The sequence below is a fragment of the Siphateles boraxobius genome, unplaced genomic scaffold (genome assembly GCF_051911475.1).
Source record: "Siphateles boraxobius isolate OS27281-9 unplaced genomic scaffold, OSU_SipBor_1 47, whole genome shotgun sequence".
Classification (NCBI taxonomy): Eukaryota; Metazoa; Chordata; class Actinopteri; order Cypriniformes; family Leuciscidae; genus Siphateles; species Siphateles boraxobius.
In genome coordinates, this window is record NW_027509108.1 from 170312 (window position 1) to 194667 (window position 24356).

General features: G+C 39.7%; 1 protein-coding gene across 2 annotated transcripts in view; it reads left to right on the plus strand.

The window, feature by feature from the left end:
• The first annotated feature begins 6362 nt into the window (after window positions 1–6362).
• Window positions 6363–24356, plus strand: part of LOC143710378 (B-cell receptor CD22-like) — a 35023-nt gene continuing 17029 nt past the window's right edge. The window contains exons 1-6 of one of the 2 annotated variants that reach the window (XR_013194536.1): window positions 6363–6662; window positions 6941–7017; window positions 7192–7539; window positions 18287–18538; window positions 21772–22110; window positions 22376–22624. Coding sequence is in view for 1 of the 2 variants with exons in the window: in XM_077201327.1 (XP_077057442.1) it covers window positions 6945–7017; window positions 7192–7539; window positions 18287–18538; window positions 21772–22110; window positions 22376–22624 (1261 nt within the window). In the remaining variant the exon portion in view is untranslated. The remainder of the gene's footprint in view (window positions 6663–6940; window positions 7018–7191; window positions 7540–18286; window positions 18539–21771; window positions 22111–22375; window positions 22625–24356) is intronic. The other variant, XM_077201327.1, reaches the window with a different exon arrangement.

The following is a 24356-nucleotide window of genomic DNA, read 5'->3' on the forward strand; positions in this document are numbered from 1 at the left end:
TGTCCCACCCGCCCCACCCGCAAATTATGCCCCTGGATCCAAGGTCAAAATCATATATTTACCTAGTTTCAGAGGGGTTTCAAACAATAACTTCTGTTTTGTCTGAGTTCAAAATTAGGAAGTTATAAGCAAGCCACATTTTTACCTCCTCAAGACATGCTGTCAAACTGTCTAAAGCACACTGATTTGTCTTAGACAAAGGCATATAAAGCTGCATGTCATCAGCATAACAGTGAAATGAGATAGCCTATTGTGTTTCCTAAAAATAGAACCCAGAGGAAGAAGATATAGTGAAAATAAGACACAAGCTAAAATAGAACCCAGAGGCACCACAAGATAGATTTCGGAGTGAAGAGGAGAAACGTCCCATTTTTACAGAGAAACGTCCATTCGTTAAAAAAGGACAACGCCCCCAGTCCAACGTAAGACTCAAGTCGAGAAACGAGAATTGTCTGGTCAACGGTATCAAAAGCAGAAGACAAATGTAACATAACTAAAATGACGTACACTGTAAAAAAAGATTAGTTGACTCAACTTAACTAAGTCAAGTAATCTTGTTGCTTTGACTGAGTTAAGTTGAGTCAACTTATAGTGTCAAGTTTATTGCACTTCAAAACACGAGTTGACTCAACTTCCTGTATCAAGTAATGTGGACTGAAAAACATTAGTTAAGAGAACTAAAAAAAAGATGTTGGTTGATCTTATGTTGGTAAATGGACTGCATTTATATAGTGCCATCCAGCTCGTCGGGAGCAGCTGGGGTTAGGTGTCTTGCTCATGGACACCTCGACACTTGGTCAGGTGGAATCGGGGATTGAACAACCAACCTTCTGGTTTGTAGACTACCTACATGAACCACTGAGCCACTGCCGCTCAGATTTTATCAAGTTAGTTTACAGAAATTACTAGATTTCAAAAATTTAAGCAAACTAATATCTACAAAGTATCTACATGAGAATTGAGAATTGGCCAGTCAAACTTAACACTGACACTCTGGCGGCGCTAGCCAGCTGAATTAACAGCGCTCAAAGTCGACACTCAGAGGCTGTGTTCAAAATCATATCCTATACCCTCATTCACTATTCCCTACATTAGATCACTAATATAGTCCACTTGACTGAGTGAATAATTCAGTTAATTTTCAGTTAATTAAGTTAATTGAGACCCTGATAAACACCTGCTGTTAACAATCAGAATCACTGAAGGAGATAGGAACAAGAAGAACAGAAAAAAAGACGAAATCAAGATAAAAGACATTAAATCTTAGCAAAAGATCTCAGCAGATGAGGATTAAACATCTCCACAAACAGCAATACCAGCTTCACTTATTACTAACCAGACTGACTTTATTTCTGTCAGACGTCTACAGAAGTTCTTATTAAAAGGTGACAGAGGTTTAGATGTCATTTTATTTTTATTTGATGTTACCATAATGGTGATCAGTGATTGCTTTAGTTGGGCTCTTGACACTTGACTTTTGAACATTAGTTGTTCTTTGGCTGCTGTAGCTGTGTCTTTAAAATACATCAGCTATGGCACAAAGCTGAAGACAACAGGATGACAATGACTGTTTGTTAATAGTCACAATCATCATGTAATGGCCTGGTTTACTGATCTCATTTGCGGTCTAAAGTTGTTAAATGGTGATGTCTTGTAGTTTTGATTTTGTTGTCATTGTGATTTTCCACGCTAGATCTCAATCCAAAAAGATTTGATGTAAAGAAAATAATGTTTTTAAAAAGGTTATACTCAGAACATTTAGAACTTCTTGATCAGCCAGACACACACAGGCATCTAATTGGTGTATGAATCTCAACAATGGTGACAATCATAAGTTTTATGCTGCAATGCATGTTGGGTACCAAAAAAAAAAAACATGACTCCCAGCATGCATTGCAGCATGAATAAATTATGCAGCTGATTTGTCTGGTTATTTGCTTTAATTTTTACTTTTTGTTTTTATTTTTGCTTTTGGTTTTGTGTTGACTTTTAGTTGCGTATTTTGGGATGTTCAAATTTAATGTTATCTTTTTTGTTGATTGTCACCATTGTTGAGATTCATACACCAATTATTGATGCCTGTGTGTGTCTGGCTGATCAAGAAGTTCAAAATGTTCTGAGTATAACCTTTTTAAAATCATTATTATTTTCTTTACGTCAAATCCACGATAGATCTCAATCTGTAAAATTACAATGACAACAAAATCAAAACTACAAAACATCACCATTTAACAACTTTAGGCAGCAAATGAGATCAGTAAACCAGGCCATTACATGATGATTGTGACTATTAACAAACAGTCATTGTCATCCTGTTGTCTTCAGCTTTGTGCCATAGCTGATGTATTTTAAAGACACAGCTACAGCAGCCAAAGAACAACTAATGTTCAAAAGTCAAGGGTCAAGAGCCCAACTAAAGCAATCACTGATCACTATTATGGTAACATCAAATGAAAATAAAATGACATCTAAACCTCTGTCACCTTTTAATAAGAACTTCTGTAGACGTCTGACAGAAATAAACTCAGTCTGGTTAGTAATAAGTGAAGCTGGTAATGCTGTTTGTGGAGATGTTTAATCCTCCTCTGCTGAGATCTTTTGCTAAGATTTAATGTCTTTTATCTTGATTTCGTCTTTTTTTCTGTTCTTCTTGTTCCTATCTCCTTCAGTGATTCTGATTGTTAACAGCAGTTGTTAATCAGGGTCTCAATTAACTTAATTAACTGAAAATTCACTGAATTATTCACTCAGTCAAGTGGACTATATTAGTGAACTAATGTAGGGAATAGTGAATGACGGTATAGAATATGATTTTGAACACAGCCTCTGAGTGTCGACTTTGAGCGCTGTTAATTCAGCTGGCTAGCGCCGCCAGAGTGTCAGTGTTAAGTTTGACTGGCCAATTCTCAATTCTCATGTAGATTCTTTGTAGATATTAGCTTGCTTAAATTTTTGAAATCTAGTAATTTCTGTAAACTAACTTGATAAAATCTGAGCGGCAGTGGCTCAGTGGTTCATGTAGGTTGTCTACAAACCAGAAGGTTGGTTGTTCAATCCCCGGATCCACCTGACCAAGTGTCGAGGTGTCCATGAGCAAGACACCTAACCCCAGCTGCTCCCGACAAGCTGGATGGCACTATATAAATGCAGTCCATTTAACAACATAAGATCAACCAACATCTTTTTTTTAGTTCTCTTAACTAATGTTTTCCAGTCCACATTACTTGATACAGGAAGTTGAGTCAACTCGTGTTTTGAAGTGCAATAAACTTGACACTATAAGTTGACTCAACTTAACTCAGTCAAAGCAACAAGATTACTTGACTTAGTTAAGTTGAGTCAACTAATCTTTTTTTACAGTGTAATCTCCCGAGTCTGTATACCCATATAAATATCACTGAGAAATTTTGTAAGAGCAGTTTCTGTTCTATGCAGTGGTTTAAACCCCGATTGAAACTTTTCAAAGATATGATTGTCATTTAGGAAAGACTGAAGCTCCAAAATATATATTTTTTCTAATACCTTTGAAATAAACGTCACAGTGGATATAGGACGATAGTTAGATAAGATAAAGGCATCAATTGAGGGTTTCTTTAGTACAGGTGTAATTGAGGCAATTTTCAAACTCGAGGGTATAGCTCCTTCATGCAAAGATTTATTAAATAACAACCTCAACCCGGGGCCAACAGTATCAAATAATTGTCTCAGATAGCGAGGATGTAAAGTGTCATACATACAAAAGGAAGGTTTAAGTTTAAACATTATTTCCTTTACAGAATGTAGAGAGACAGGATTGAATGAGGTCCAGAGGGTGAACTCATCTCTGTTGGTATTTCCTGTTCGGAGACTTGAAATTGATCTCTCAGGTTAGAAACTTTTTATTCCCATAGAATCTAGCAAAATCCTCACAGAGTGCCTACGATGGGCAGCAAAGGGAGTTTATAGGGGGATTTAAAATGGAGTTAATGACCAAAAAAAGGGCTTTTGGGGTGTGGTGATGTTTCTCAATAAAAGTAAAAGCTTTAGCTTTCTTAACCACATTCTGATATAACGATAGACAGTCTCTTAAGATCTCGTACGAGACCTGTAATTTGTATTTTTTCCACTTCCTTTCAGCTTCCCTGCACGACTGTCTCAAGGAGCGTATGATCGACCCATGGCTCAGATTTTGATTTAGGTTTTGACTTAAAAGACTTGAGGGGAGCAGTAAGGTTTAAAATATCTTCCCAAACAGTATTTATAAGGGAGAGATGATGCTCCACATCAAACATATTTTTAGGTAAAAATTATTATTATTATCTTCTTTTTTTTTTCAAGAACCCTTGCAAAATTATTTTAAACAGATTAAGAAAGCCACCACTACTGGTCAAATCTATGGTTAGATTGATTTGTTTAGATCCAGTAAAGTCATGTCCCACCACTTTTTCTCAGGATCGATATTGTCCCCCACCACTTTTTAAAACATTGAGGCACGGATGTAATACAAATAAATAAAACCTCTCCAGTTAACTAGCAGAGCATTCATTTAGTTCGCTATTAAATAAGAGATCTAGCGCTAAAATGTGTTGTCTTTTAACTCAAACTGAGCGCTCGTTGCCGCTGCTATCGGTGTCATGGATACAGAGTTCTCTTGGGGCTCGCAGTCTTCACTCGGACGCGCGCTTCAATCTATCGTCGTTGCGGAGACTCTCTGTTCGTTCCGGTGAGATCACAAAATAAAATGCGCAAAAACATGTCCCTGCTTGATATAGACTGTAACCACTGATGAACATATTCAGTTTTGATGAGGGAAAAAAAACTGTACGAGTGCGGATTAGAACCTGTAACCTCTGACACGCTTGGCAAAAGATCTACCACTAGACCATTTAAGATCTCAAACAAAATTTGTGAATCGATGCATTTATTTACGGGTTGAGCAGAGAGGCTGCACAGTTTGACAAGCGGGCAGCGGCTGTACGTTAGGCCGCCGGATGGTGTTGCTAAGAACTTGCAATGTATAACTAATATCAGACTGGAGCTTACGGCCTCGAAACACTACCGGCCCACCGGGAAAAGTCTCCCGATTGCCACTCCGCCCCTGTGTGAAATATATTACGAACAAAACAACACAACTTGAATTGCTCTGAGTTAGTTAACTCGAACTCTCGCTTTAAAATTAATCACGAGTATTTGCTGGGTCACATGACCATAAATGATCAAATTACTTGATGTGACCATTGCATGTCGGCCTTGTGAAAGGGGCCTTCGTGAAGGGATTCAGTTGTTCACTTTCGTTTGGAAAACTGTAGTGTTCCCTTCCTGAAGTGCCCTTCAAGGAGGAAGAAATGCATTTGTAATTTGCCTCAAGTTCCAGACAAACCAGTCAACGTAATGAACTTACAGACAAAACAGTGGTTTGAAAAACAGAATTGAGGAAATCTTCCTTGCAGACGAATGAACACTAAAATCTACATCTTAGAGTTTATGAAGACCATTAAAACTATTTTTCCTGTATCTGTCGTCGGTCTGGTCTCTGAGTGCTTGTGTCGTCTGTCAGAAACTGGCATTGACCCACTTTAACACAATGTAGTTGCTGATAGTTATGACTGCGTGAGTGTGTGTGTGTGTGTGTGTCGTCCAGCGCTTCATGTGTTAAACACAGACACTGTTTCCAACTCTTTTTCAGGGGAAGTTGCTAAAGGCAGATCGATTTGTTGCTAAAAGTTGCTAAATGACGTTGTGACGTCATTGCGCTATGACGTCATTACGTAATCGCAACGCAAAACTACGCCATTATGTTATATGTATTATTTGAAATGCTAATTTAGATTTGCTTGTAAAATCCCCGAGACCTGTTTTCAATTGTGTGGCGATTTGTACAGCCCCAAGCAGCTCACGAAGCAGGCATTTTTCTCAATTCCTGTAATGAGAGGTTTTGGAAAGTTGCCCTCCACATTATTATGGCGGCGCCATCGACGTACGCTCCTGCGGCCAATAGGGCGTCTATGTATTTATTATGTCTATTGCCCCGCCCCTGTGCTCGTTATATTTTGTCTTTTGGTTTTCACAGCGATTTCCACATTTCAACAGTGATCTTAAGGAGGTATGAATGAACTGCTCAGTCTATTTAGCTAGCTTGTACGCATGTGGTTTGGATTAGAGTCACTTTCCAAAAGTTGCTAATGTTGCCAAATAAATGTTAAAAATTGCTAAATTTGTTGCTAGGTGCTTTTTGAAAAATAAAGTTGCTATAGGGTAGTAAAGAAGTTGCTAAATCTAGCAACAAAATTGCTAAGTTGGCAACACTGAACTCAGAGTTTGTGTCAGAAAGAGGAAGTGAAACTAAGAGCTGTAAAGATGCTCAGACGCTCCTGCAGACATGATGAGCATCTTTACACTGTTCTTTCTCAAAGCAAAAATCTTTCATATATTCTCTCACAAACATGTAACAATAGTGAGCTCTACAGAGATAAAGCTTGTGTGTTTGACATCTGGAGACGTTAACTTTCTTCTCCAGTTGTTCTTGTGTAGTTGAAATGGTCACTCATAACCAGGAAGAGGAAGACCAACATTTAGTTGCACAATATAAAGTGTGAATGTGAAAACTGCAGCGTTTACGGCTTAAACTGCAGATGTTTTTCCTCATTTGGATGTCGACACTGAAACATTGACACTTCAGAGCGGTAAAACCATTTTAACTGTTATTTAAAATAATTCAGTAGGGCTACGATTTATAAAACTGTTTTAGGTGAATGTTGATTTGATGAAGTGATTTTGACTCCAGAAGCTCAATATCTGTTGTAGATTCATGTGTAAATATTGTGTGAAGCTCTTTAGACACACGAGGCCTGACAGAAACATCATCAATGAGCCGTGAATTATTAATAATCATGTGCTTTATCTATCAAATAGAGTTTGTGATGTTGTATATAGATGATGCTCATAATGTCATATTTGTCAGTTTTATGATTGCAGAAGTCACTATGGTGTCGTCTCTCATAAAGTCTCTTCCTCTGATCGTAGTGATCATGACTGTGGGTGAGTCTTCAGTTTCACTCATACACATATTATAACAAAAGATGATTGAGCTCTTCACACTTATAAACGGACATGAGTGTTTTGCTGTCAGCTAATATAAAATGATCAAAAGTGAAAAGAGATTTTTTGTTTATACATCTGAAAGTCTCTTCATTTCTCATTTCTGTGTTTCAGGGGTTGATGGTCTGCAGGATTGGGGAGTGAATTACAGCCCTTCATATGTTTGTGCATTAAAGGGATCAACAGTGAAAATATCCTGTACTTTAACACATCCTTACGGTTATGAGACCAGAACAGCTTTCTGGACCAAAACTGTTGTAAATGATGGAGAACCGCATAACTTTTGTTCAGATCCAAAGAAGAGAAGTGGGATTTGGTGTAACAGTGAAAATAAAAACACTTCCAGCATCACTTTGACGGCTGTAACAGAAGCTGATAAACACATCTACTACTGCAGATTTACTACAGATAAAGCGGATGGAAAATGGACGGGGATTTCTGGAGTTCAGCTTGACGTCACAGGTAAAACTACTGGACTCTCAGAAATAGACAGAGAAACATACAAACACACACATCAAACAGTTTCTCATGTTAATGAATCTGCCAGATGACCTTCTTTATATAGAGAGATATTAGTAGAGATATTTGATCAAATGTCCTGATGGCTCTTGTTCATATAATGACAGCACGCACCTTCTTCAAGCTTTAATTGTCTTATAATTATGTGACTTTTGACTGATATTCAAGTGTTGTGAATGTGTGCAATAGGGTTCATCAAGAAACAAAGCAACAAAACTGTAATATGTTTAACACAAATCTTCACTGCTGTTCTCAAACACTCTCATACATGCAAGATCAAGATTTGCACTCGATAATTGTTGGAGTCATTATATTGAGTTTTTTAGTTTTTGTTTGTGACACTAGAGGACGTACGACTATTTTGAGTGCATTTAAGCCAAGTGATGATGAGTTACAGCAGAGGTTCCCAAACTTTTTGCCTCGGCCCCCCCTATACATATGGGTCACATCTCGCGCCCCCCAGTACATACCAGAATATCTGAAACATACAGTGTTATTAGTTGTTGTACTCACTCCAGTTAATGAGATGGATGAGCCTGATGCTGGTAACAACATATTCTGGGGCTTAATGCTTGATACTGATAAAGTATGTTCATCTTCAACTCTCGTAAGTCGTGACCGTTGTTTGTTTTTAATGCAAGTAAGCGAAGAAAATGTATCTTCACAGAGATAGGTCGAGGCAAAGCGAATCAGTTCATCCAAAGCAATTTCAGATGATCCGGGTATTCCCCTGCAACTGACAGCCAGAATTCATCCAACGGAGTTGAGACAAAGGGCCAATCCCAATTCTACCCCTTACCCCTTCACTTTCCCCATCCCCTCTGTTTTGCACGTGCACGTGAAGAGGTAGAGCTGTCCTAATTCTCTTTTTGTTGGAGGGGGAGGGCTAAGGGGAAGGGCCAGATAGCCCTTCAAACGAAGATTTTTCGGGACCACACTTCAAACGAAGGGGTATGAGAAGTGTCACTGCATACACCGGCTACAGACACAAAATGGCTGCCCAAGCAAAAAACAAGACCCATAAATGTTCGAATTTTGGGCTTTAATAAGTATTTTAACAACAAATAATGATATGTTTATGCTTATGATAATATGATAATATGATAATGCTTTACGTTACATTCAATCTTGTGTACATATTTACGGTCAGTTTCTTCAAAGAAACGTTTGTAAAAAAAAATCGCCAAAATCGCTATAGTTTGCTAACGATAGTCCCGCAACATATTTACATGTCTGATAACTGGTGAATGTAATCGCGGAAGGGAATTGGCTTATATTTTACCGTACATATGCTATGAACGCATTGTTTTCTTGTGGTTATATGTGAACATGATATAAACGAACAGTGCTTACAGTTTCGTGCTTTTTGCAACATGATCAGATCAACCTGTCTGACAGCGAGCAACGTTTCTTTAAGTCCAAATAAGTCCATTTTGCAGCCATCATATATAACGTTACCATAAACTGATCCACCAGCAAACTTACGTCACAAGACAAATGCAAAAAAATAACTGTGACCCACGCAACTGAGATGACTGCAGCTGTCGACGGCATCTTGGCAGTTTGTGATAAACATTGGCGCATCTCCTGTGACGTAGGCGCTACGACGTATAATGACGTGTAACGGTGTGGTAGTGGTGTCCAATTTCCTAGTGGAATATTTTCACCCCTACGCCTCGCCACACCATGTTTCAAGGGTCAAGGGGAAGGCGAAGGGTTAGGGATAGGGGTAGACGAAGGGCAAAGGGGTAGAATTGGGATTGGGCCAAAGGCTGCTCGCAGGATCCTGTCACTGGATAGGTCCAGCAGTCAGTCCTGTAGTCCCGATGACAGGTTTCTGCCAGTGGTGGTGCGATAAACGGCTGTCGGATCCATTTGTTGTTTTCTTTTTTCTCTTCCTGAAAGTACCGTTTGAAATGTCCAATAAATGATTAGTTATCAATGTTTTTGTCCCGTCATCCAGAAGCATCTCATCCTCCTCAATAAATTAATGTAGTCCATCAAACATTTCCACACTTGCTTTTTCTACTCACGCTGTCCATCGCTCCATCTTCTTTACAAATCCGGTTACATTGTCGGCTAATGACATAATGTTGGTATTGGGTTCTTGCAGTGAGATGTTAAGTCCATTCAGTCTATCAAAAATATCTGCCAAGTTGGCAAGGTTTGTCAGAAATGTAGGATCTGTCAGACTTTCTGCGTAGGGAGACGTTATTGTATATCCAATAAGAATAGTCGCACTTCATCTCTCATTTCAAAAAGACGCCGCAATATTTTACCTCGCGACAATCACCTGACCTCAGTGTGCAACAGTAAAGATTCATGTTCAGATCCCATTTCTTTGCACATAACAGCAGACAGTCCGTATTGATGGGATTTGCTTTTATTATGTTAACAATTTTAATTACTGTTTGAAGCATGCAACTCAGCTCATTATCAAGGGCCTTGGAAGCAAGAGCTTCCCTGTGTATAAAACAATGGGTGAATCTTACGTGTGGTGCAACTGCTTATATCTTCGGCTTTAGACCCTTATGTTTCCCATCATAGCACCAGCTCATCTGTACATACGCCCACAGTTATCCCAACTCCCCGCTTCCTGCATCTTACTATCAAGTTTGTTGAATATATCCTATCCTGTGCATGTCCCATCCAGCGTAGTCCAAAATAACATATCTTCGTGTAGTTTCCCCTCATAGCAGAATCTGACAAATATGAGCAGCTGTGCTGCATTTGATATATCTGTCGATTCATCAAGTTGTAGGGAAAATTTTAGGGGGACAATAAACATAACAATTCTCAAGAGCAATTTTGAAGGGGACACCAATAATACAGGCACAATTGTACTTGCAAGGATATTGTACACCGAGGAAAGCCTTACTTTTATTAGTGTAGCATGGAGACCGTTCCATTATCCTTCTTCTCAAAGTTTCTTTCTGGTTTAATTAAAAAGCTAACTAAATTGACCAAAATTTACAATATTTGTATGGTTTTGAAGAATTTCTTTGGTCAATTTAGTTAGCTTTTTCATTCATCAAGCCACCAAAATACAATGGATTTTTTTTTACATACCTTTAGAACAACGGAATCAAGCCCAGTGTATAGTGTATATTGTGAGTATAGATAGATAATGTAGAAGAAGTGACACAATTTTATGCAACTGAGATGACGGGAACCATGTTTTATTTACTACGGAAAAGTCGATTGGGGTCATAGACCCCAAAGATAAATGAGGGTTAAAGTAGCATTTAGATGTTTTTACACAGACATAAATAATATTATGACGTTTTAAAAATAAAATGTTAAATATTTATATTTGAAATGATTTAAAACATGAAAAGATACTTTAAATGTGAAATTAAAACCGCCAGTAGGAGGCAGTACGTCACTGTTAATGAGTGAGTCATTGAGATTCATTCAACTGATTGATAAAAAAGCTGATTCATTCAGTAAGGAAACACCTCGGTGTGTTTTAATATGGTGTCTAAAATGTAAGTCTAAAACTTAATATTAACTTCTTGTTTATTAAACTTGTATAAAATCAAAATCACATTTGTTATCATCCTGATATCTGGAGAAAAACTGCACTCTTCGTATGATATTATATTATATTAACTATATTAAATGATATAAACCGACTAAATCACAGTGAAAGCGTTAAAATCTAAATGCGCACCCGGACTAGTCTAATCTACAAGACTGACGTTACATCACGTGGTGTATGGGTAAACTCTATGTGTGGGTGTGTGTGTGGGGATGTACTGTTATAATCGCTAACATAGCAGACTACATCAGTGACAAAAGTACATTAGTACACTGTACACAATCATATATTTGTTTTTTTACATGATTAATTAAAGACTCAGCATCATCTATATTAAAGAGAAAATAATCACTTCATCCGATGTTTAAAGTGAATAAAACATTGACTTACTGGAATTCCACAACTACTCAAAAACTTAGTTCATCTCTCCCGCCACCGGAATGTGTGTGTGTCGGTGGTGAGGTAAAAGGGGCGGAGGCAGTGGACCAAAGCACTGTGAGGCAAGGGGGGGCTCAAAATGTTTAAAACATTTTTTTGTTGTTGCCCCGTTTGCATTTGTAATATTTTATTTCTTAAACAATTATTTTAAGAATATATCATTACTTTATTTACAACACACATATTTTAATGATATTTTAGGGGGGACAACCCTCAGATAGGGGGGCGGGGTCCTGACCCCCCCGACCCCCCCGCGATTTCCACCTATGCCTCCGTACACATTACACATTGTGGACGTGCATCCCCATCAACCAGGAGACACATAAATCATACCGAATGTAATCGTCTTGATATCTCCTTTGCTTTGCTGAATTTAAGTGGGCCTGCGATTGCTTGCGTTTCCCTCGCACTTCCATTGGCATTAGAAAATAATGAAAAATAGAAAATAATCAGGTATGATATTAAATGTGCATTGCGCAACAGTTCATGTTAAAAATACCCATTTTTCTAACCCATACATACATAAACAATTGCCTGATGGGCTGAATGAGCCCTTCTCTGATCACTGCAATTGCTTCTATAATCCTGTACAGTAAAATAAATAAGAGGGATTCGGGTCGGAATTTGAGACTGGGCGTGACGTCATGCGCGTTCACGCTCACCTGGCTATGTCTGGCAGGTTTGTGTATTCGCCGAAATTCTCCGTATCATCGAAGACAACTCGCGCGACAAAAGTAGAAGATGGTCACAGTTTCTGGTTTGTGTTTCCCCGGGTGTCACTAGAGATCCTCGTTTTCACGGTGTCCTTCACATTGACTACAATTCCCAGCATTCTGTCTGTCACTTATCACTGTTCATTACATTCATCTGTTCCCTGTAATCATTGTCCCAGCTGTTCATTGTTAGTCTTGTTAGATCTGTGTGTATATATTCCATGTCTGTGTCAGTATGTGTTACGGAGTCGTTGTATTATGTCCCCACACTTCCGTTCTCGTTTGTGTTTCTTGGTCTGTGTTGTTCTTGTCTTTTGGATTGCTACATGGTATTTGACCCCTGCCTGGACTGATTGTGAGTTGGATTACCCTATCATTAAACACTACTGCTTTTGGATCTTCTGTCCCCTGTGTGTGTTTCCGTGACAGAACGTCTCCGTCCTCCGCCCGGCGATTTTTCTGATCCGGAGCCGCCGGACTGGCCCAGCATAAGATCCTCGCCGCTGGTTCCGCCCAGCACAAGATCCTCGCCGCTGGTTCCGCCCAGCACAGGATCTTTGCCGCTGGTTTCGTCCAGCCCAGAGCCCTCACCGCTGGCGCCGTCCAGCCCCGAGCTCTCACCACTGGCGCCGTCCAGCCCAGCGCCCTCTCGCACTCATGGACGGAGGAGGAGGAAGACACACAGTCCATCTGCCCAGCCAGAGACCGCTCCGTCTGCTCAGTCAGAGACCGTTCACGTTCCGTCTGCCCAGTCAGAGACTGTTCACGTTCCGTCTGCCCAGTCAGAGACTGTTCACGCTCCGTCTGCCCAGTCAGAGACTGTTCACGTCCCGTCGGCCCAGTCAGAGACTATTCAGGTCACATCTGCCCAGACAGAGACGGCTCACGCCACGTCTGCCCAGTCGGAGATAGATCGGGAGATGCCCATTCTCGTGGCCGGAGGGGCACTGATCGGCTATTTAGAGCGTCTAGCTCGGATCCTGGAGACGCGCTTCAGACCTTTAGTGTCTGCCGTTCCTGAGCCGGAGCCAGTGTTTGCCATTCCTGAGCCGGAGCCAGTGTCTGCCGTTCCTGAGCCGGAGCCAGTGTCTGCCGTTCCTGAGCCGGAGCCAGTGTCTGCCGTTCCTGAGCCGGAGCCAGTGTCTGCCGTTCCCGAGCCGGAGCCAGTGTCTGCCGTTCCTGAGCCGGAGTCAGTGTCTACCGTTCCTGAGCCGGAGCCAGTGTCTGCCGTTCCTGAGCCGGAGCCAGTGTCTGCCGTTCCTGAGCCGGAGCCAGTGTCTGCCGTTCCTGAGCCGGAGCCAGTGTCTGCCGTTCCAGAGCCGGAGCCAGTGTCTGCTGTAACTGAGCCGGAGCCAGCATCTGTTCCTGAACCAGTGTTTGTTTCTGTGTTTGTGTCTGTTCTTGTGGCTCTTTCAGTTTTGGTGTTTGTTCCTGAGCCGGTGTCTGTTCCTGAGCCGGTGTCTGTTCCTGAGCCAGTGCCAGTGTCTGTTCCAGAGCCGGGGCCAGTGTCTGTTCCTGAGCCGGAGCCAGTGTCTGTTCCTGAGCCGGAGCCAGTGTCTGTTCCAGAGCCGGTGTCTGTTCCTGAGCCGGTGTCTGTTCCAGAGCCGGGGCCAGTGTCTGTTCCAGAGCCGGGGCCAGTGTCTGTTCCTGAGCCGGAGCCAGTGTCTGTTCCTGAGCCGGAGGCAGTGTCTGTTCCTGAGCCGGAGGCAGTGTCTGTTCCTGAGCCGGAGCCGGTGTCTGTTCCTGAGCCGGAGCCGGTGTCTGTTCCTGAGCCGGAGCCAGTGTCTGTTCCTGAGCCGGAGCCAGTGTCTGTTCCTTTTCCTGAGCCGTGGTCGTCTTCGCCCTGGTCATCACCGCCATGGCCACCCGACGGATCTTCACCGCCCTGGCCGCCCGAGGGGTCTTCACCGCCCTGGCCGCCCGAGGGGTCTTCACTGCCCTGGCCGCGCGAGGGGTCTTCACCGCCCTGGCCGCGCGAGGGGTCTTCATCCCCCTGGCTGACCGAGGGTTCTTCAGCGCCCTGGCCGCCTACACGGCCTGCTTCGCCCTGTAGGCCTGCACTACCTGGTTTAACCCTCCCATTCCTCCTTGGCCTTCTTGGACTTTTTACCGCTATGCGATTATGGACTGGTTTGGGTTCCCTCCCTGTTTTAGTGTTTCTGATGTGGTTGTCTGGTCTGTTTGTTTTCTTGTGTGTTTTTGGTTTTGTTTGATGTCCCTGAGTTTGGGACGCCAGGTGGCGTCCCCTTTGAGGGGGAGTAATGTCATGGTTCTGCTTTTGTTACTAGTTCTGTGTGGTGACATTTCCTGTCTGTCTCGTGTTTATCTTAGTCTAGTTTCTTGTGAGCACATGGCTCCTGATTATTCCTGTGCCATGTGCTTTGTCTAATTGTTAGCTCCTCCCTTCTCGTTATCTGTTTAGTAATTAACATTCCTCACCTGTTGTCTTGTTACCCTCCTGTGTGTGTTTCCTTTATAGCCTCCTTTGTGTTTTCAGTCCGGTGCTGGTTCGTTTGTCTAAGTTCCTGTTTCTTGTTCCTAGTGTTTTTGCCTTGTTAGTATTGTTCTGGTTTTTCCCCCATGTGGGAGTTTTGTTGTACTTTGTATTTTGTTTAGCTTGTTAATTAAAATCTTACCTTTTGTTTTCCTGCAATTGAGTCCTCGTTTATGTTTCCTGATTATCACGTGACAAAGATGGATTCAAAGAGACCGGCTTGTAGTCCATTCAAAACCCCAACGCAAACTCCACGTAAGACAAAGAAAACACACTCTGGTTGCAGTTTCGCTTGTTGCCAGAGGGGGGCATAGCTCTACAAAAACTCAGACACTTGCGCTATGCACCTTTAAACGGTTTCGTCCGCACCAAGAAAAAAGTGATGGAAATTTTTTTTGTTTGCATTTCTTATCTCCTTGTGTCGCTAGTAACCACACTCAATGCATTTTTTTTCAACACATCCCATAATTTTTTAAATATCGGCCTATACCAAATGGTTGAGATGTCACTTAATGGTAAAAAATGGTACCGGAATTCATACACATACTTTGCCATACTTTTTCATTGCCCATCATAATTTATGATCAAAACCTTTTCTAATCTTGAGGGAACACATTGTCAGAAAGGTCTGAGTCTCAAGGTTCCATATTTTGTGACAGAAGTGATATTTGGACAGAAATTTATTATTTTGTTACAGCAGAATGCATATAATTAAATTCAATTGGAATTTATGTCATTTTTGGTATTACGCCTAAACAAAATTTGTGATATTAACTTCAAATTTAGAACACAACTTGGTTATATGGCTTTGATTTTATAGTAATTTTATAGTAAAAAATATTTTGTAAAATATATATTTTATATAAAATAAAAAATAAATATTAAGTAGCCTACAGTATATTTGATTTCATGTAAATTTAAAACTTCCATAACTTTTTCATACTTTTATTTTTTGAAGTGCTTTTACTTTAGCAATAATCTACTGAGTGTTTTCTTTAAAACAAAACCAAAATTAGGTCTTTATTCCAAAGCATTCTTGAATTACAACCAAGTTTTAATAGTGCATTGAAATGTCCATTCTCAAAAAGGGGGGTGACAGTTAACCGTTATGTGCCAAATCAACCGTTTGGTGTGTTTTCGAAAAAATATTAAAAACATACTTAGGTTTTTTCATGGCACCAAGTAACATCATCTTGTAAAGTTAGGTCTCTTACAGTGTAATATGTAAAAAAAATATGCTTAGCTTGCAAAATTTCACCAAAAACAGTTCACATGGCTGGGGCAAAGCCCGTATACGGAAAGCCTATTCACTCCCTATTAAGTCCTATTGTACCGAATTTTGGTTGTAGTTCCACCAGAGTTCCACTGGGGGGCGATCGCCCTGAGTGCAAAATGAATGGGAGTCTATGGAGCTGGACGGCTAAATTTGTCTCTTTCACCCGATTGCCATTGAGAAATCTCAGATTTGATTGTAGATTTTGCAAGTTCAACATGGGTTATAGGTCGAAAGTTGAATGAACGAGTACTTAGGTCCTTTTTGGACAGTCCGGACTGCGGAGAGGATCATTGGTGCCCCCCTACCATCCCTCCAGGACCTGTACTCTTCCAGAGAGAGGAAGAGAGCAGGTAAAATCATCACAGACTCCACTCACCCTGGACACCACCTGTTTGAACTGTTACCGTCAAGAAGGCGACTCAGATCACTGGCCACAAGAACATCTCGGCACAGGAACAGTTTCTTCCCACAGGCCATTTCCCTCCTGAACAGTTAACACTCCTCCCAAGGCATATGCCTTTAAGTGCAATACTCCCACTGTTTAGTGCAATATCCTACAACTCAGGTGATACTTATATGTAGATTTATTTATTTATAATATTCAAAACACTGTAAATATGTTCATAATCTGTAAACCTGGAAATGTCTATTCTGACTAAACCCAACTGTGATAGTTTTATTCTCATATATTTATATTTTTATTCTTTATTCTTATAATTTGTAGTATTATGTTTCATGTTTCTTGTTGTATTTGTATATGTCCACTGGAAGCCTCAGCACCAAAACAAATTCCTTGTGTGTGCAAGCACACTTGGCAATAAAGCTCTTTCTGATTCTGATTCTGATTTCTTACAGGTTGAGTTGTTGTTGTCCATTATACGCTAGCATTCTGCTAATAAAACGCTGTTTGGTGAAGGACTGATTACGACCAGAGATACCGCTTGATGGCATCGTCAAATCAGCGCTTTGAGACTGAGAAAGGCGCATTACAAATAAAATGTATTATTATTATTATCGTGGCATCCGAAGCGGGACCAGGATGTGTGTGTGTATTTTCGGCGTGGTCTTTTAAAACAACAAAACAAAAACTCTTCGAGCGTGTGTATTTACCTGTTTCAGCGGTGTTGTCAATGAAAATAAAGCGCAGAGCGCGAAAGCACCAAAGTGACTGAAGGATTGCCGTAAAGCAGTGTCTCTGGTGGAACGATGTGTATGACGTCATTGACATTTAAAATACTTTTTAAAGCAAATGAGTGACTCTAAAAAAACTAACACCCAGCAATGAGTAATTTCTTTGCATCTCCTTTTGAATACAACATTCAAATTACTAGAAAAAAAATTATATCCTGAGAAAAGTGGATTTTTAGGGGTATATCTCCATAGACCTCCATTCATTCTGCACTCGTCCTGTGAGCGCCCTCATATGGAGACAGTGTGGAACTGCAACCAGCTCAAGTTTACTGAGCGAACGTTCTCCCATATTAGACTTTCTCTGTCTGGGGTGATTTATTTGTTTCTGACATCCATGTTAGAGGAAGTGTTCTGACAGTTAAAGGGTTAAATCAATATTTCATGTTTCCATCATTATTAATGTGGTGAAAAGCTGTGTAATAAGTGATTGATATGATACATTATCTTTAAATGTCCACCTAAATGTTTGAACTTGTTTGTTGGTCTCGACTCAAAGCTGAACCTTTTCTTCATGGAAGCTTTGCGTTTAATGAGCTAATATTTAAACTTAAATCAATATGTCATGTCTAATTATTTACTTATGTGGCAAGTATAGTGTAATAATCAGGATAATGTACATCAAGCTGGTTGTTATCGCAGAATAAACTCTGACCGGTTCACAGATCCTGATCACCTTGTTGAGGTTTATTTCAAAACAACAACCGGCTGGATGTACATTATTTTTACATTATGTTGCTGCCAGAAGAGATTAAATAAGATTAAAATAAATGTGTTGATTTAATGCGAGATTCCCTGTTCATTAGGACCAGTGACATGTCAGTGAAACATTCATTTGCTGTAAAGCTGCTTTGAAACAATATGTGAAAACATGTGATCATTATAAAACATGAGTTTAACTGAACGACTGCAAACAGGAACAAAATAAATAATGATAAAAAATTACTGAATTTTTATTTTTGGGTGAGTTGTTGTTGATGATGTTGTTGATGTTGTTGTTGTTGTTGTTGATGATGTTGTTGTTGTTGTTGTTGTGTCAGACCTGCAGGTGGAGACACAGCAGAGCGTGAACGTGGGAGATTCAGTCACTCTGACATGTAAAAGCAGCTGCTCTCTGCCTGAACAAACAACATTCATCTGGTACAAAGAAACACAGAGAATAACTAGAGGAATTGTGAAAGTGAATCAGCTTCATCTGTGGTCAGTCAGAAGTTCTGATATAGGAAACTACAGATGTGCTGTAAGAGGATATGAACGTCTGCGCTCTCCTGTTGTTTATCTTTATGTTGACTGTGAGTACAAACTGATTCATTAACAGTAAAGAAATATTTCACACTTTTTGGGGGGGATGTTAAGATGAAAAGATTAAAAAACATTTAATATATTAATATTCATATTAATTTAGAATATAGACACACCTTATATTAGTGTGATTGTCTAAATTGGCAATATGTTTAATCTGCCCTATATTAAATCATTCCTTTTTTCCTATTTAAAAAAATAACAGAACATGAATCTATCAATTTGCCACATTTATAATTCAAAGTGACATGAAAAACCACTAAAGCCTTTACTCTAAGACTATAAATGTCACAATTAGCGGCTGGGTCATTATTTAGTACAATTTAATATAACTACATGATGTTTCTCTGATAAGCAGTTTAAATCAGTGTATTGTCTGTGTGCTGTTTGCCACCGCACTGTAAACAAATATTTTAATGCTTTATCACATTTCTTCTCAAATCTTTTGTCAATTCAGCTTCGGTCCACAAACGTTGTTTAGATAACAGTAGTGGTTCAACGGATCATAAAACTCACTGTTCGGATCATATTATGGTTTTTGAGTCATGGATCGGATCATTTTTCGGATCAGCAAGAAAAAATATATTTTGGGGGAGGGGAAAGGTAACTTTGCTTTCCATTTATTACCTAAAGCACACATTAAGTAGACCTACTCTGATCCCGCAGCGAAAACTACAAGCCTAACTAATAAAGTTCAAACATTAGTAAAGGCAACTTGAACGGTCAGTAAAAAATAAAAACAAATACAAGAATTACACACAGAGATTGAGCGTCAGCGTCAGTTCTGGCAGGCCAAATAGTCAAGATGCTGCTAACGCTATTGGCCGACAACACGGTGTCATCAGCGATCTGCTCAGCTGAGCTGCATCCAGGGCTGGACTGGGACTAAAAATCGGCCCGGGCATTTTGGCCCTGACCGGCCCACTACATATAATCATAAACACACCGATCTTTTCACGCCCCTGAATATGTATACTAACTCCTATTAAAGCCACTAATGCCATGTAGCCTAATGAGTGAGTAGGAATGAGTAAGAGTTAATAGTTGAAATAACTACTAATTGTAAAATACAGTCGAACTAATCCACAATGATGAATCCTAAAACAAGCTATAAGCTGCATTGGCATAGCAATACAAGTGTTTGACAAAGGATTTTTGGTAAATGCTTTTTAATGTTAAATTCATCCATCTGGTGCACTTTGAGAGTTAAAAATTAAGAGCTCCAACCCATATTCAGTGTGCAAATTGAACAAAGAAAAACTCAAAACTCTTTTAGCTGTGATATAGTGTCTGTCTGCATTACACTACTACATAATAATAGTTATAATATTAATCCCATGACAGTAATAGCCATATATTATAAAACAAATGCACTGAAAAATAAAAGCAACTTTCATAATTAGTTTTGTACTAATTTCTATGCTTGAAAGAGATAAACACATGATCTTTTATTTTGGCGGAAAACATGGTTTACAAACGCGTCTCATTACAATTCTAGTAAAATGTGTAATCTTCAACTACGCAGATGATGTGTAATATATGTGTAAATAATGAGATGTAAGATAATAGATGTGTAAATAATGCGTAACTGGGTAATGGGTTCCTCACGCATCACCTCAGTGTTCTGAAAGTTGCCTAGTTCTGCTTACCACAGTTCTCTACACTCACTCATTCTCTCCTGATCCTCCTCAATATCCTCATCAGACACTTGAAGGGCCCGTTTCTTTACACTATTTCTCTGCACATTTCTTGTGTTTCTTCTCCATCTCTGACTATTTTGAAAGATACACACTGACACTGCACGCTCGCTCAGCGCCCAAAGGGGGAGGAGTTTAAAGATGTGATTGGACCAGCCCAGTGCCAATCAAGAAAATAACCAATGGGCCGCTGATCTACGTGTTTCATGGGCCGGGCTGTTAAAAACAAAAAAACCTACGCTGACTTTTTTTGTCCAATGCATTACACCGGCACAAAGATCCCAGCATCCTAGCAAAACTAAACGAATGGGCCGCCGATGTACGAGTATTATGGGCCGTTTAGACAAAAACAATTATTTTTTATTTTTTTTAAGAATGATCTGTATCGGCCCAAAAAGCACGTCGGCCCATCGGGAAAGTGCCCGTATGCCCAATGGCCAGTCCAGCCCTGTTTGCATCAGCTGTTCATCTCCCCTCGCTGCTGATGACTACGCTCAAATCAGGGCGCCCTATTTAAGCAGATTCAGTTCGCTCCTAACTGCTCGCTCTCTGCAACCCACCACCTCCCCAGCTCCTCCTTGTCGTGTATAACGTGGCATTTGCTATTCTGTCATCGTTGCTGCTCTGTTCATACGGGGGATACTGCTGAGACCGGTATTTTGACATAGTTTTGTGTGAAAGAGAAAGAGTAATCAATTCGGAGTTTGTGCGCTATCTGAAACGCGCTCTCTCTCTCTCTCTCCCTCTCTCTCTCTCTCTCTCTGTGTGTGTGTGTGTGTGCGCGCTTCGGGTGTGCGTGGCTGTGCGCACAGATAACAGTGTGCGAATAGCAAATTAAATTCTCTTTTTCCTCTTCTAGGCCGTTCTGTCCTTGTCACTGATCAAACAACGATCCATTTAACTCCTAGTTCAAATAATATTTGTTTCTGTTGAATAAAGTTATCTCTTTCTTTGTATTAACTCAAAATTCTGATTTAATTTAAACAAATAATCTAAGTCAACCAGGCAAATGTATGTTAAACCAAGAGCTCGGCTCGCTTGGCGCCAGTGGACACACATCGTGAAAGACGAGGAGGAGCCGAAGCCTGCCGCCGCTTTCATATGAGGTTTCAGACAAATTGAAGCTGAGGGGCAGAAATAAGATCTGAGGGGCAATTCCCACTTTTGCCCCCCGTGGCTCCGGGCCTGGACTGCCGACTCCCTATAAACAGAGTAACGTTACTCGTGATCGTGAATGCGAAAGTAACAAGCGTTCATTCAAAAACTATTTCAATATTTAGCATATTGATAGTGGCTCCATGATGCCCGCAAATTATAAACAATATATTAACCAATACAATTACGAGAGAATGGAAAAGCATTGAAATGTATATTTTTCTCCATCACCATGTCCCTTTTCACATTCCTAACACACACCAACTGAAATCTTTGATAGTGTGTTATGAACAGTGCAGAAAGAAAACTAAATATTTCTATGTTTGTTGCTGAAAGCCTCTTTAATTATTTTCCTCATTTCTGTGTTTCAGGGGTTGATGGTCTGCGGGATTCAGGAGTGAATTACAGCCCTTCATATGTCTGTGCATTAAAGGGATCAACAGTGAAAATATCCTGTACTTTAACACATAGTTATAAACTCATAAAAGGTTTCTGGACTAAAGCTGTTGTAACTGACGGAGAATCACCTGATCTGTGTTCAGATCCAGAGAAGAGAAGAAGAGTTCAGTGTTTGAGTGCAAATATAAACACTTACAGCATCACTTTGATGAATGTAACAGAAGCTGATAAACGCGTCTACTACTGCAGAATTACAGATTCATGGCAGAAAAGCTGGACAGTGATTCCTGGATCTTGGCTTGATGTCACAGGTAAAACTAGTGGACTCTCAGAAATAGACAACAGAAACATTTTTATTAGTTTTTGAATAAACTACCATCTGTGCCACAGAAACATCATATATAACTGCTTCAGTTTAGTGTGTTAATACTATTGTTGTATAATTATTACCATGATGCTGATGTTGATGTTGTGATGACAGTGAATCAGTTGTTGTTGTTGATATTGTTGTTGTTGTTGTTGGTGTTGTTATTGTTGTTGATGATGTTGTTGTTGTTGTTGTTGTTGTTGTGTCAGACCTGCAGGTGGAGACACGGCAGAGAGTGAAAGAGGGAGATTCAGTCACTCTGACATGTAAAAGCAGCTGCTCTCTGCCTGAACAAACAACATTCATCTGGTACAGAAACACACAGAGAATAACTGATCGAACAGAGAATCAGCTTCATCTGCAGTCAGTCAGTCGTTCTGATGAAGGAAACTATCAATGTGAAATAAGAGGAAATAATCATCATCTGATCTCTCCTGTTGTTCATCTTAATGTTGAATGTGAGTATATATTTATTAGATATGAATTAATATTAGTCAAATAGTTCACAGATTATTCAGATTTTTTTGATAATTTCAGGCCCAATCATATACAGACTGCATGACATTTTTGTGTATTAAACATGATTTATTAATATTAATATATAAATACGCAAAATGAATGTAAATCAGTGATATTTTCTAATGAATCTTGAGTTGATATATCAGTAAATATTATATTGTTTTATTGACTTTGCACCAGTTTCGATTTAGATTTGAAAATTTTCATCACTATTTTGATTTATACTTACAGATAGACTTCAGTAATATAACAGATTTAGAAATAAATTAATTATTTAATGTCCTCGATAGAGGAAATTTATTTTCACAGACTGTACCAGGAGCAACATTCAACAAGCATAATATGCACATACTAGACAGAATACACATATTTTTGTACACTTAAATGGACATATTACACACACACACACACACATTTTTGTACACTTAAATGGACATATTACACACACACACACACACACACACACACACACACACACACACACACACACACACACACACACACACACACACACACACACACACACACACACACACACACACACACACACACACACACACAATTCCGCATTCTGTGAATTCAACGCTCTTCTAGCTGAGAGTACAACACTTTTCCCCAGGCGTGATGTTTTTCTGGGGTCGCTGTCTGTATCTGTGGCTTGAGGGAAGAAGGGTGAAACATGAGTCGAGAGAGCGGCTGGGTTTTGTATTATGGTGTTTGCTGTACGAATGTTAGCAGTGTCAATGAGAGAAAACAAGTTGGGAGTGGGAAGGCCAATTATTTTTGAGGAAGTGTAAGTTATTTTGAGGAGCTTGTTTCTATTGGTGAGAGAGAGCATAGTGGAGGAGGACGGGTTCAACGATACTACGGTACAAGAGAAGCAGGAGCTGTGGTTCGACTGAGAAAGTCCTGAGTTTACGTTTCACAAATAGTCTCTGTTGGCAGCGTCTATGAATGTCTGTGATGTGATGCTCAAAACTCAATTTATTGTCCAAAATAATGCCTAGGTACCTGAAACTGCCCACAATTCCTACTGACTGGCAATTAATGGAGATTGGGCAGTGAGGGGTGGAGAGTTTTTGGCATGTGCCCAGGATAAGTTACTTTGCTTTACATTTACATTTAATCATTTAGCAGACTCTTTTATTAGTGTTGACGTGAGCAGTATAAGCATCGTTTACGTTCCCATAACACAAATCCAGCACATTTTCTTTCCTTGTGGGGGAATCCACATACGTACTGTTTAACCCCTTAACTGTCACCCCCCCTTTTGATAATTGACATTAAAATGCACTATACAAACTTAAATGGTTGTAATTCAAGAATGCTTTGGAATACAGACCTAAGTTTGGTCTTGTTTTAAAGAAAACAATCAGCAGATTATTATAGCAGAAAGCACTTCAATAAATTAAAGTATGAAAAAGTTATGGAAGTTATAATTTACAGTAAATCAAATATACTTTATTAATATATTTTTTTAATATAAAATAAATATTTTACAAAATATTTTTTACTAGAAAAATTACTATAAAATGAAAGCTATATATCTAACCAAGTTGTGTTCCAAATTTCAAGTTGATATCACAAAAACTGAAGTTCCCATGAGATTTTGTTTAGGCGTAGTACCAAAAATAGCCACCGGGTGCCATTGCATTCCATTGAATTTAATTG